The sequence below is a fragment of the Nestor notabilis genome, unplaced genomic scaffold (genome assembly GCF_000696875.1).
Source record: "Nestor notabilis isolate BGI_N333 unplaced genomic scaffold, ASM69687v1 scaffold13291, whole genome shotgun sequence".
NCBI classification, from domain to species: domain Eukaryota; kingdom Metazoa; phylum Chordata; class Aves; order Psittaciformes; family Psittacidae; genus Nestor; species Nestor notabilis.
The window spans coordinates 29,423-44,297 of NW_009913414.1; the positions used below are offsets into that span (position 1 = coordinate 29,423).

Sequence of the window (14,875 nt, forward strand, 5' to 3'; positions counted from 1 at the left end):
TTAATACTACAGTGATAATTTCTGCCTAGGTTATGATCAGCTACTACAATCATAAGAAAACAGTATTCTTTGGCAGTGACAGATGTGTTATTTAATTCCCTTGTCTTGCTGGCATTCTAATCAAATCCTTTCTTTGGAAGGAACTGAAACATCTTATCCTGGAGGCTGCAGATGGGTTCCTGTTTGTAGTTGCAGCTGAGACGGGAAGAGTGATCTATGTATCAGATTCTGTGACTCCTGTGCTGAACCAGCCACAGTCTGAATGGTTTGGCAGCACTTTGTATGAACAGGTTCATCCAGACGACGTGGAAAAGCTGCGAGAGCAACTATGTACATCTGAAAACTCTATGACAGGTTAGATATGTCTGATGTACGGTTCTTTGTTACGGATCCCTGCAGAGTTCTTGTGATGTTCAAAATGTTGGGTTTAAAAATCTGGTAAAAATGAAATTCAGCAAGATGTAACTGCATTTTCTAGCAGGCAGTGGAATAATAGAAGTCTTCTTTTGCACGACTGCATTTTGCATCCTATTGTTTGACTTCAGTCAAACCACCTTCATGTAGCTCTGCAGTCAAACTTCTGGGTTGGGTTGGGTTGGAATCTGGCTTGTTTTCAAGCTTGGCCTAGAAATCTAGATTGTTTTCCTTTTGTCCTCAATGAACTTGTGACTTCTTTACAAATATGTGTTTCTTTAGGGCAGTGTTTATTTTGAAGGCAAAAATCATACTTTAGACTTTTCCATTTTCATAAAAATTCCTTGTGGTTTACTAACGGGAATCCTGGGTTAAAAAATCCAGTGTCTGGCAGCTGAAAATGTGGATTTTAAACAGGAGGCTTGATCCTGTAGCAGTGGTGTAAGTTAGCTGTAAGATGACTACCTATCATTTCACGCATAAAACTAAACCATATTTCTGTGTTCAGTACAACTCAGCCTCAAGACTGACAGTAGGAAACTACCCTTGTCTTTAATAGGATGCATGTGTGCTAGAGCTATGAGAATTAGCTAAATCCTGTTTTAACTCCAACTTGGAAAGGAGGAAACCCAACTTCTCCTTTTATTCTTCTACATAGTATGTTTATAACTAAAGGGAAAAAAGCTGGGGGAAAATATTTATAACAAAATCCTGATCCATGCAAAAGTCACATAATTCCTCCTTGCTTTAGTAATTCATAATTCTGACCTGGTTCGCTGCAAGTTTTGTTATGTTTCATAACTCAAAAGACAGTGATCCAGTTTTGAGTGAACCTGCGCACTGTTTACAGCTTCCATGTCAAAACAGTGCCAAATTCATGATTTCCTGTGGTTTAAATGTGATGTGGTTTTGGCAGAGCTTTCGTGTATTCAAACTGGAAACTCAAAGCAAAATTCTGTGGTGAAAATCCAGATGGATTGAAACCAAGTGAACAGTTAGGGGAACCTGGGCAGAGTAAAACAGCTGAGTTTCATACCACGAGACTTGCAAAAGAGCCCAACCTCTGTTTTTATTATGTAGCATGTAATACATTTTAATGTATATGCCATCTTCCTCCAAGTAGCCTCAGTGAACAGTCATGTTTTAACTCCGTTACGGGGCTTAACCTGCTCAAACTAGAGCAGGACTAGACAATACAGAGCACTTTTGAAAAACCAACTCTGTGTTTTTTCCAGTTTTAACTGTGTGCTTTTCTTTTACACTGAATTCATCTGTAGCCAGTGGAAAGAGAAGTTCAAATAATGGTATTTATATCACTGAATCTTTTCACTGCCTGAGTCTTTTGGATTTGTCAGATTGACACAGAAAGCCTGTACCTCTGTTATGTATGGGCAGCTGAATGTTTTTCCAGCCTATTTAGAACCAGGGTAGACTGCTTAGCTACCCTCCTTACGGTTCAGAGGCAGGCTGAAAGTAGAAAGGTGCTTTTAAGGGACTGGAGAGTGCGTGTAGTTACAACTGTTCCAAACAAGTACAAGTAAGAACAGCATGTAATTGCTCCTAACTATATGGAGCACATTGTGTGAGTTTTCCTTTACAAAGTTGGTATGATTAGGTACAGTGCCATTTTTGGCCAGCTGAACATCTCACAAGCTATAAACCAAATAAATCTGCTTCTGAATCAAGCATAGATATATTGTTGTACGTATATCATCTCATCAGATCGTCATAGAACAGATTTTTAAGATGTCTGCTGCAGTTTTCTAGCTTTAAAATAAAACTAGTGTAAAGCAAGTGGCATCATAATATAGATCCTAGTTTTTGAGTAGTTTTGGTTTACAGCTCATAGAATTGCATAGGTTGGAAAAGACCTTTAAGACTATCAAGTCTAACTGTTAACCGTTAATGCCACGTGATGTGACTGGTGAAGTACATTTAGTCAGTATACGAGTAATTTTGTCAGTCTGTGGAGCATATAGATAAACAGAAAGCTCTAGATTTGTTGTATTAAACTTGTATTTCCTTGACTCTGTAAAGTATTATTAGACAAGAGAAGTAGTCTTCTATAAGGACTGGTCAGTCCAGAGTCTGTGCTTTTTAACAACATGCAGCAAGTAGCATCTTGCTCCTTTGAGATACCTTTTTGGGAGCAAGGTGATTTTAGAGTCTTTTCAACTAGTTACACTTTTCTTACTGTAATGCAAGCCATATTGAGAGTAGCAGCTTTGTAACAGGTAGGAATGAAATGGAATATTGCAGTGAATGTAAATATGAGTGCCTTAGTGACATTTTAAAAAGTCAAGGAGGCAGATGCACTTCATTAAGTAGTGTTTATCAAGCCATTTGGGCAGCCCCCAAGTCGCTCTTGGCTTCTTGGCTTTCCAAAGTTATGTTTCATGCAGAACAAAGGGCAATGCAGAGCTTGAAAGTGATGCAAACTGCAAGCCAGTGCACTGTGTTTGATACTGTAGTTCACGTCAGGCTCCAGGAAATCCTTATCTTTTAGTGACCTCTGGCTGTTGAGCACAGGATCTGCTTGGGGATGAGATTTACAGGTGAAAGTGTAATGATATGTTATGATTTTTAATTTTGCTCTCTTCCTCATCTTCTCTGGGTACCTTTTCTCAACCCTATAGCCTCCTTCCTCAGCCCTTGAACTGGGGAAGCAATGACAAAGGAGAAACTTTGCTTGCTTTGCATCAGATCAGAGCAATGTCCTTTGGTTATGTTTGCTTTTCCTGTTACAAGCACTCATCATTAGTGCTGCATTGCTGGGGTTTTCCCAGCACCTCTTAGCAATCCTGCTACCCAGAGAAGCTGCCTCAGACCCTGAGGACTTGGGAGGCTGCCACTGCCAAATGGGCACGACAGAGAATTAGCCAGCAGAGAAAGCAGTCTCCCTCTCACATTTCTGCCCCCAGGAACAAGACTGGTCTGGGGCTGTGGTTACAAGAGTGTTTCTTTGGCACTCACACCAGCTTATGCAATCCTCACCTCATCTCACCCTCTCCTCATTTGGCATTTATGTGGTACTACAATGAGTCACATCAAGGGGGCTGACCCAGCTGAAAGCTAAGCTAAGTAAAAAAAAACCCTGGCTTTGGTAGAGGCAGCTCTTTGGCCCACCTTGTCATCGGGTTGCTTAAACTCTTATGCTAACACCGCAGAGAAGCAGGGAGTGAATATTTAAGACTAAGGAAAGGACAGGACTTTAGAAGCAGTAAAAGTATATGGCAAATTGAATTGGCTGTTTAACTATGGCCTAAACCATGTAGTGTGTCTGGGGAGTTAATTGCTTGCTCTATTTTTAACTTCTAGGATATGGGGAAGGATGGATAGTTTATATTCCATTTTATATCCTCAGAGATTTCATTCCCTGGAAATGGAACAATTGTCTGCTTGTTTATTGTGCATTAATTGCTAACACATTGTAGCAGCAGGAAAGCTGAACTGTGAAGTATATGTATGGTTTGAAATGTTCTAGAAAAGACAGCAGCTGAGACTTGATAGAAACAAATAGTGCTCCCAAGAAGTGTGTCATGGGCATGGATAGTCAGAATGGGGCTGATACTGAGAATAGTAATTTATTTTCTCTCTTTGTTGCTGGAAACGTGCAGATGGGAAAACAACTTCAAATATGGATGAAGATCAGATCCCACAGTAGGATCCACTAGCAAAGACCTCTTTGCCCTTAGGATGCACTGATGAAACTTGATGGATGTTGGGTTCAGATGCAGATTCAGGGTTGGAGGGCGTGAAGGGCTGAATAACACACAGCACAGTGGAATCCTAATGCAAGTGGGAGCCTCTAAACAGCTGCAGACAACAGATCTCTAATGGTACAGAGAATAGGCATGACTTAGATTTAAGTGCAAAGAAAAACAGCTTTTGAAGAACACCTTCATTAGATTTACCGTCCAAAAAATGACTGAACAAGTATTGTAGTAAACGACATTCCTTCCATTAAAATACAGTGTTCGAGAACACTTTGTGAGGCTGATTTCTACCAATCTAATTGTGCATAAGCAGTTCATGGAAGAGTAGAATGAGGAATATAGGTACCTCTGTATGATTGCCTGGAAATACTGCAGGTGATTCCATTGATGTGTCTGACATGGGCTTGTCAAGGCTGTGAAGTCCCTGTTCCTGCAGCCAGCATCTCCAGTTGGTGCAAATGGGAAACACCCAAGTTTATTATATTCAATTCTGAGCTCCAAGCAGCACAGCACATAGTAATCCAGCTGTAATATCTTCCTTCAGCCTCACTCTCTCTAATTTAGGCAAGGCAGGAAGCAGCATATGTAATCCCATCCATGGCACAAAGCCACCTCAAGACATTGAGGTTCAGAAGGATTCCTTGTACAGTGTTCTAGCTGAGCACTTAAGGGGTGCTGAAACTGCAGACCTGTGACTGCAAGAAAATGATGAGAACCAGAACCTCTACTGCTTTCAGTTTCAAGTGATTTAAAAATGACTTAAGTCAATTTACTTGCTAACTGAAAAGATTAATTAAGGTTACTTCTGGACAGAACTTGTATGCCAAGTTTAATCTTGGCATGATATTTTATTGCCATATTTTATAAGCACAAAAAACTAGAACTTTATGATGGAAATGGTGACTGACCACAGCACAAGTTCAGCTGACAGGTACTTTTTTAAAATGAAAGACCATTGTGTGACAATTCTCTGTGGTTTGTGAATATTATGGAAACATCATTCCATGTTATACAAACAGACATTTGGATTGGGGAACCTGTCTTACGGAACTGTCAAATACTATGTCGTCTTGCAGTGGTGTTTTCAGCATATGCAGTTTTCTGTCCAGCTGCAAAGCTTTGTTACCATGCACAGTTTGTAGACACAGCCACAAAATCCACAAATTGCCTGTAAAAATGAGAAAAATTGTATTCCACTCGAAAGAGGGCAGTGCCAGAGGGCAGTGGAGAAGCATTCCACAGCACTTCACAGGTGGAAAGTGCTCAACATATGGTAAATAACCATGTAAAGAGAATTTTAGGAATAACTTCTCTCTACAACAGATACTCTTCCTGAAAGCCAGCACAGGATTTCTCTTTGTGCTGTGAGCTGTCTTGTACTTCCATCTCAGTTTTCCAAATCTAAATTCTGCATGATTTTTCTTAGAAGAAAAGGGGGTTCTTCTCATACGGACAGCCAGCCAAGTGAATGCAGATGATCAGTTTTGAATTCTCACTTCAGTGAATGATTTAGGACTCCAACTGATGTGGAGAAGAGCTGGATGAGACTCGTGTTTGGCTTCATGTGCAAAATTATCTGAAGACATTCAAAGACTAATTTGAGGCGTGACCAGGAACCTGGCAAACCAGGAACCCTGGCAAATATAATCCTATTATGCCTTAAAATCAACATCAGTAACAGTAAAGCTCGTGTCTAATGAAAAAGTAGTATGTTATCAAAACAATGGGATGACTTCTGCACGATATTAGCAAACCAGCGAGCTGCTTCTCATCAGTTGAAAGTTGTATAAGCTTATTTATAAAGAAAAAGGGAGTGTGAAAATGTCTATTTTGGGTACGGGTGCCAAAAATTTTGTACCAAAAATACATTATCAGATGCTCTGTCTTCCTGCGTCTTTTGTAGAAATTAAGATACATGCCAAAGATGGGTGCTTTTCTACCCAGACTTCTTAATTCTCCTTTTGTTTGGAGAAGTGTGTCCTTGCCGAGACAGTTTACAGAACAAGCAGCTGTAGTAAAGCTCCTTTGGGACTTTGTTCTCTAGCCTTTGGTTCTGAAGACCACGTTTGTAAGAGGTTTTATGCATTGGAAAGGTACTCTGCATGTAAAGGGCTGTTTCAACTGACAGTGCTTGATTATTTATTTACTTCTGTCTGTGAATTCTTTTAAGTACATGAACCCTGAAGAACTATCTGTCGCTGATACGTGCCCAGCCCAGCAGCTTAGGAAGTCAGAGTACAGAGAATTAAAACCAGATCTCACTATTTTAGATTTTAACATCTTAGCACAGGATGATTGACCTAGTAAGACTGTTAGCCTCTAGGCAGGTAAGAAGGAGTTACATAACTTTTTGTTTATAGAAGGAGTTCATCGCTACTTGTGCTTTTCATCCCAGGATAAACCAGTGGTTCATCATCTGTTTTCACTGAACATCCATGAAGCCTAACAAACTATAGCGTGAAGATGAGCAGGCACCCAGTAAACAATACAAAGCAAAACAGGGAGGATGGGGAGGAAAGAAAGTTTCCATACATATAATGTTAGATGTCCTGAAGTCTTTTATGTCTGTGCAGGACTGTCTGAAAATTGGCTCTTTAGGTTTTATGGGATTTTCCACCCATGCACACACACATACCCACACACACCCCACTTTATTCCTCAGGAGGGTGGAGACTGGAAACAGCTCTGCCAGGACTGTTGCACCTGCAATGGAAGGGAACAGAGACATTATTGAAAACAAAAGCTTTGACACTGAGGTTGCCCTGAAAAAGAGGGGACAATTCTTGAAATGTGCTGCCATGTATAGAATGTATATATTTGAGTGATTCATGTCAACAGAGTATTTCAAGTTTCTGCCTGGTTTTACTATAGGAAAATAAAATTTTTTGCAAGGTAGCTATTCCTATTTTAAGTGTGAAATCTTGGGAGAGATTTGGCTTGTTGCTGGCAATTGCCAAATCACCATGTGATACCTGTTTTTCAGCAAAGTTACGCTGTACCACCAGCGTTGTGGTAAGCAAAGGGGGTGTTTGAGGTGTAAGACTTCCCGTACACACCAGCCTTGTTACTGTGCCATTGTTCCAGAGGAAAAAAGTCTGCCTGTTTTTGTGGACTCTTCTCGTAGCAGACAGAGACAGCCTTTGAACTGGATCAGTGCCAAGCATAGGAATTGTGTTTTTTTCAGCTTTAGGCTGTTCATTGGGTGGGGTTTCTATGTGTAGGATGAAGGAAATGAATGTTCTACTTCCTGTAGCCCCATGCTGTTTGCAAGCAAATGAATTAGTGCAGTAGATGCTTAGGAGCAGGAAACAAGGAAGCTGTGCCTGTGTGGCATCTACAGCTTGGCTGTTCCACTAGTGTGCTCTTAGAAGTGATGCCCGAAGCCTCTGTGTCTTCAGCTTCTCTTGTCATTAGTTGGTTAGCTCCAAGCACCGTTTGCCAATTCCATGTGACAAAATAGAAAGCTCAAGTAGGTGAGTGAGATCCATCTGAGTCTGAATTTGCTGGGCTCTCAGGAAGGAAAACAAGGAAAGTTTGAAATATTCTATACATTAAATGACATGTATGGGACGTAATGTTTCCTATGCAAATGGATTGCCATGTTTTTCAGTTGAAGCGTATGAACCAAATCTTCCTTCAGTTGTGGCTGTGTGTGACCAGTGACTGTGGTCCCATGATCTTACAGGGGTAATGCAGAGGGTGGAATTTGGCTTTTTGTGTTGTATCTGTAAGGAAGAGGATCTTTAAGCCTTGGAACACCATTACTGCTCTTTGATACACTGGACAATATCACAGAAATAAGAAAAACCCAGTCTGCTCTTAAAAAATAGGTACTTCCAAATGATCATATTTTAAATGTATGGTACATTTAGTCTCTCTAACGGCTTCCAAGTCAATTTTGTTTTGCTTTGGTCTCTAGGGCTGTTTCTGGGGGGAAAAAAATCCCCTGTGTTGGGAGAAGCCCAACTCCTACACAAGTGCACTGTGCCAGTGGTCTGTCTCCCTGCTGCTGAGGCACTCAATTTGGGTGGATAGCACTGGAAGGAAAACTAGTGATAATAAGTTGCATTTTTTTAAATTATAATGGTGTTTTAAAGAAGTCAGTACATGTTTTTACCAAAATAAGGAAGCAACTTTAGCTTTGTACTCTGAGGCAGACTTATTACACCTAATCAGCATTAGGGAATGCTTTTAGGGTGAATTTTCAAGTGCTTGGGCATGCATGTGCAAGTGGGTTTTGCGGTTGTTATTTCTCTTCAGTCTTCACCTTGAGTTTTCTCACTTGGAAACTGCCGTGTATTTAGGTCTGTTATCACAGATGTTTGACTGGATCATTTTCAGTTGCTGTGTTTCAGGTGTGATGGGGTTTTTTTAATGTTCAGTATTTATTCAACTTGCTCTGTTTTGTTGAACATGGTGACATGGTGAAATACATGGAGTTAAGTGATTTTCTTGATGTTTAAAAAATACCAGTTTTGCTCAAATACCTGACCAACTTCTTTGGTTAACACATTGCCAGTAAAGCAGTTCAATTCTGCCTCTTGGAGCCTTTGGCACTGGCCCTGCTTGCAACTCTCTGTAAATCTCAGGTGCTCCACTGCTTTGATGGGAACTCCAAAGGTGCTGGGATGGTGCAGTATTAGCCTTAACATCTGCCCTGTGGAAAACCAGCTTATTTTAAGTGAACTAAAGGAGTAGCATATGAAAACAGCCAGAGAGCATCCTTGGGCTTTTTGTTCTCCTCCCTCTCTCTTGCTGCTTCTGTGTTTAAATTTAATTCTGTCTCCAGCAAAATATCTTACAAAGTCATCTTGCAGTCATTATTTCCTCTGTGGACTATTCCATGGTGTGTCACCAGCTCATGTAGAACAGACCACAGCCAAATTTCAGAACATATCATACCAGTATTTAGTAATAAAGCATATATCCCAGTTATTTGAGTTTGATAATGAAGTACAAGTAATAGAGAATGCTAGGAGCTGAAGCTTTTTTGGCAGTAGTGAACTGTTTTTCAGTAAATCTTCCTGCTGAGCATTCAAGTGAAACAAATAGTTTAATTTAAAAGCTACTTACAGTCTTTATGTATTGATTTATTAAGCAGCTGTGAATGGTAGAAGAATAAATTACGTATTTTGGAGTTATTTTGGATATCTATCCTGTCATGGGAGTCTCTGCTGCTGATGCTTTGGAGTAACTGTTTCTGGGGTTTTCTGTCCTTTTTCCTAATTATGGAAAGTCTGCTCTGTCTTTTGAGGAGCTCTTTCTATCTTGGATCACTGGCAGGCCTTAGTATGATCATTTTTCCCAGCTCAGGCTTTCCTTCAAATACATCTGATAGTTGTAACAGAAATGCTACCTCAAATGTCTAGCTCATGGAACCATGAACTTGATGATATTTGTCTAGTGACTGAGCCTGAAAGTACTTGGGAAGATCAGAAAGTGGCTGAGTCAGGACTTACACAAACCTATAGCAAGATGAAGCTTATGCTGCTGAAGTTTAAATGGACATTGCAAGGATGAAAAAAGAGAGGAGCATCGTCCCACTTTACAGATAGGGAACTGGAAATGGAGATAGCTGCTGTTGCATTTATGTCTAGGGAAAGCTTATGCATCTATATGGGCTTCTTTAAGCTATTTTATTTAGCATGCTGAATGTTTCCTGTACATAAGATAACCATTGTTGAGAGTTCAAAATGTGTTTAGTCCTTAAAATGTTTTTGGTTTGTGTTATAACTTAAGTTTGAACATGTGCTTTGAATTATTTGCTTGGGTTTTTATGTCCAGTTTTTCCAGGCCCATCAGTGGAGAGACTTGCATGTGATCTGTAACACTATCCCTTCAGATAGTCCCTTAAAATTAACTCAAGAGCAAGGCTCAAAAGCCCACATAGTTTCCTTTTTAATTTAATTATAATGATGCATATTTGTCCAACACTGTGGAGAATTACACGATGCAGACGGTTAGTCAAACATGAAGACAGGCACAGCAGAAACCTTTTGGCCTCATGAGCTTTTATAAGAACAAGTTGTATTAAGCAAACAGCTGTGTAATGTGAGGGGTTTCTTACTGAAAAACAAGAGAGGGTGAGAAAGCTTTTCAATTCCCCTTCTGTGGGTGAGTGTCTCCAGTTGGTAAGTAGGGGACAGAGAGAGATGTAAAAATAGCTACATTGCAATTGCATTACTTCTTTTTTATTTTTTTTAACTTTGGTGTTGATTGGATCAACTCTTCATTCTATTGTAAGAATGTCATAACTTGACTCTAATGCTTATACAACGCCTTTTGCAATTAGATGATGTAAACCTTAACATATTTAGAGAGATTCAGATAGTCCCCCTGAGAAGCTAGGCTAGTGAGGAGAGTGAGCTTTGATGGATTATATTTATAATCATAGAATGGTTTGGGTTGGAAAGGACCTTAAAGATCATCCAGTTCCAACACCCTGCCATAGGCAGGGACACTTCCCACTAGACCAGGTTGTTCAAAGCTGCATCCAGCTGGCCTTGAACACTGCCAGGGATGGGGCAGCTACAGCTTCTCTGGGCATCTGGTTCCAGTGCCTCACCTCCCTTAACAGTAAAGAATTTCTTCCTAGTATCTAATCTAAATCTGCCCTCTTTCAATTTAAAGCCATTTCTTTTCCTTATTTGGGCTAATTTTTTACATGAGCTTGGACCCTGTTCCTAGCTGCATCTCCACTGCTGGCTGACCACAGGCAAGAGAAATCCATCCTTTGGGCTTCACTGTCCTCATCCTTAAAAATAGGAGTAAAGGTGTGAATATTCTCTGAATGTTGCTTTAATGTCTGCCAATGACATGTGCATGCTTGGAGCCAGTCAATTATTTGGTATACTGATGTTTTTGTTTATCAGTGTATTAGTGGTGCTCTGTAATGTAGTGGAGTGTGCAGTGGAGTAGGGACAAGATGCTGCTTCCTGCTACGTAAGATGAGCACAGGAGAGCAGTGGGGCCCCAGCCTGTGAGAGCTAAAGCAGTCTCATAACATTTGGGTGGAAGATGCTGCCAGCTTTGGAGCAAAAGTGGCTGTATATTATCCCTGCATCCCACAAGCTTCTTGGTTGATATGTGCAGTATAATGACAGCCGGGAAGTCCTGTGTTGTCCCTAAATTTGTTCCAGGCTTCTTGAGGCTGACTGATTTTACAGCTGTGTTGTAGTCTCAAGGGATATTATTGTACCAATGTCCCCATGGCTTCATTCTTCTGGAGAAGCTGGGCCAGGGCACAAAATCCTATACACAGAGGACAGAGGTATAACTGTTGGCTTGCTGTACAGCCTTGCTTGTAGGGTGCAGTCTTCTGTGGGGAGCAGTCAGGCCAGCTGGGGAGACCTTGTTCCCACCCACAGGGCTTCTTCAAAGTCCTACTGACCTACTCCTTGAAAGATTTGATAGGATTCTGATTTTAACATCAGGAAAGATTTAGATCACATCAACTATCTCCACATGATCCGGAGCATGTTCCCCCTCACCTATGTCCTGAGCATCCCGTAAGTTTTGATTATGGTCCATAAAGGCTGTGATACTAGCAAGGGATGAGCTGTGCTACCCTTCCAGGCTCCTGCACCCACAGTCTGGAGAGCAGACCCTTTCCTCAGGTAAGTTAAAACTATAGGTACACCACTAACAGTGCAGCTATGATAGTTATTTTGCATGAATCCAAGTATGAAAGAGAAGAGCCTGCTGCCTGTTATGAGCCCATCTGCTCTGCATCATCATGAGCCCTGGCAGCAGTCCCACGTGGCGGTGCTGTGTCTGATGCTGGGGAAGGCGAGAGTGTTGGGAGTGCCAGTGCCTGCATGCTGGGGTTATTTGTCAGTGAGCAGGAGGGTTGGTGAATGAGTTAAGCATCACGAGTTAGCCAGTTTGTTCTGTAAAAACAACCGCATCAGGCTCCTTACTTTCTAGAACTGTGCATTTGTCGTAGTCTCTTGATGTGTTTTAAATGTTAACTAGAATTGGTGTCTTTTTTTGTCACAGATTTAAAAGTCCATAAATTGCTCAGCAAATATGAAGTAGTGGTGTTAAAATAAACAACAGGTTGGCAGGCATTGCTTATGAGAGCTGCATTGTAACCTCCAGTGTGAGTGAGAGGCATGCTGTAAAGTCAGTGCTGGTTTTGGGTGCACAGTGCGACTGCTGCCAGTCATATGATTTTGCCATTAGCTTGTATGCTGAAGTTAGCATGGTGTTAAGACCACCTATGTTTTGAGTGTCCAGGCTATTCTTACTGCTCATGTGTTTGCTTTCCCCTCAATGGGGGGCCAGAGTGATGCTTTTTTTTTTTTTTTTGTGGATACAGTTTTAGTAGGATTGTGTTGTTTGGTGCATTTACTCTACATAGTTCCTGTCCTTGGTGGTGTGATGCTGAAGGGATGCTCTGTTTTTAGAGGATACTTGAATGAGCAGCAGCATATTTCTGTGCAGTTGCTCTTGGTCTCACCAACCCTACAGTAGATACCTTGTAATTTGTAGGGCAGGGACTTGGGCTTCCAGGACAGGGAGTATGTATGTGGTAGATTTGCTTTTATGAACATTACTTTTATGTAAATAATAAACCCTAGAATGCTGAGAGAAAAGCTGTGTGACCATGATTAATTTTTATGTGTATATTGTTTTATTTGTATATTGAGAGCTGCTTCTGCTTTTTGTAAATGTGAGTTCCTGGAAGGAGAGCCTTCAAATACTGTGTTTGCATTGCAGTTTTGGTTCTTTGTGTGTTCTTGGATCTTCTGAAATTTTAGGGGTTTTTATATTGGGATCCACAGGGTGGATGTATATTTATTGAACTTAATACACTTGCTGAGCTGTATTAAACATAACAATTGTAAGGGTATGCATTTTTAATGAGTTTTATTTTCTTTTAATTATTGAATTCATGCAGAATAACTGCTTTGCTCTGGTATGAGCTTATGAAGAGTAATCTAATATAAATTGATCAAATTTAGGCTGTTTAATCTTATTGGAGACATGTTATTTATGTGTTCATAATACATCCACTGTTTTCAAGAGGAGCTCTGCCAGCTGAATACCTCAGTTGGTGTAAAGCTGAATATTCAGCCTATAGTTGGTGCCTATGAATAAACTGATAAATGAAAACTTAAAGAAGAATTTCACTTTGTTTTCTGGAAGTTCATTGTTTATCCCAAGCAGTGACCTGTAACTTACATGCATACAAACTATTTTAGCTGAGAACACACATCTTTAAGCTGATCTCTGCCTCTAATTTCTAAGGACTTAATGTACTAATAGAGACCATCGTCATAGAAGAAAGCCTTTGTTCTCTGGCCCTTCAGTTTGAGGGCCAGCTTACATCTGGAGCTGTGTCCAGAAGCATCAGTACCTTGACCATCACTTTGCTTTTATTTTTATTTATTTCCTCTTGTTTTCCTGCATCCCTCTCTTGCTTTTTTCATTTTTTTTTATAGTAAGATAAAGATGTTTTTTAGTTTTCATAAGGTTTTTTGGGTGCAGTATTCCTGTGTTCTGTTTGTGCTCCATGAGTATCCTGTGGAGTATTTTTGATGAGCACAAAATCATCTTTTGTTATCTTGTCCAAACCAAACTTAGTTTATCCTTTATTTTATTTTGCCTGGAAAGAACTATGTAGACAATCCGGTGGCTGAGAATAATTACGAAATACCTGACTTGTTCTTTGTAAGCCAAGACACTGTCATCTACAGCAGAAAGCTTGTTGGGCTGTTGGAAGTATTGAGGGCAAGGTGAGACTCCATGTATTAATTCAGACTCTTTCCTCATCAGGTCCAAGATTCTATACAAGACAGCAGTCCACCTACTGATGAGTTAGAGAGAAGTGGAAAATTGTATCGTGTTCTTTGCCAATAGTATTTTTATGTGCATAAGGCCAAAACAAATTTCTTCTGATCTTTGTAAGGAGGCAGTAGTTTTCTGTTGCAAAAGAGGGGTATTTACATGGTGCACACTAAATGTGAATATTGTGTGGTTGTTTCTAGAGACAGTCATTTCAACTTGAACTGATATTTTTTTGCAGAAGAATGCCCCTATGTAACAGCCCTTCTTTCTAATTAGATACTGTAGGATTCTTAGGACATGGAAATCTAGCAGAGAAAGCATTCGTGATAGAATAAGGTGTTGAAGCTTATTTTGAATCTACCAAAAAAAAAGAAAATAACTGAATAACAAAGAACAGACTGTGTTTGATTACCAGGCTATAAACCTTAGCATGCAGTGCTTAAACATGGAGGAACAAATTTTCTACCAGGCTGGTGCTATTGTGTAAAGATGGATTTGAGCCAAACTCCCAGATTTGAAACCCCAGGAACTTCAGTAGACTGAGACCAATCCTTGGCTTAGGTTCATCTCAGATGTTGCAAGCACAGCAAAGGTATTGAGCATTCACAGTAGCAACCAGAGATCCAAAAGGGGATGGTTTATGCATAATCCATTCACTATTTACGCATGCAAGAGTCATATCAGTGCCAATATGAATATTTGTCCCCTTGATCATTTTGTTTGGGAGCATCTTTGAAAACCTGCTGAAGCATATCACAAAGGGAATGTTTCTGGCATGTATCCTAAGTACTTGAATCTGTTACCTACTACTCTCTTCAGTGGGAAGAGCTTTATAAGGCTTCTCTAATTTTACATCAATAACGAATCACTTGCAGACTGTCCTCACCTCGGTGGTCCCCTCTGACAGCCCTTTCCCATAACAACACCTGACATCAGGTTCCTAGGTTGAATGG

The 14,875-nt window shown here is 40.3% G+C and overlaps 1 protein-coding gene across 1 annotated transcript in view; it reads left to right on the forward strand.

The window, feature by feature from the left end:
- The window catches only part of ARNT2 (aryl-hydrocarbon receptor nuclear translocator 2), a 72,813-nt gene that overhangs the window by 14,827 nt on the left and 43,111 nt on the right, over window positions 1–14,875 (forward strand). Inside the window, exon 4 of the mRNA XM_010023194.1 lies at window positions 141–354. Coding sequence (XP_010021496.1) covers window positions 141–354 — 214 coding nt within the window. The remainder of the gene's footprint in view (window positions 1–140; window positions 355–14,875) is intronic.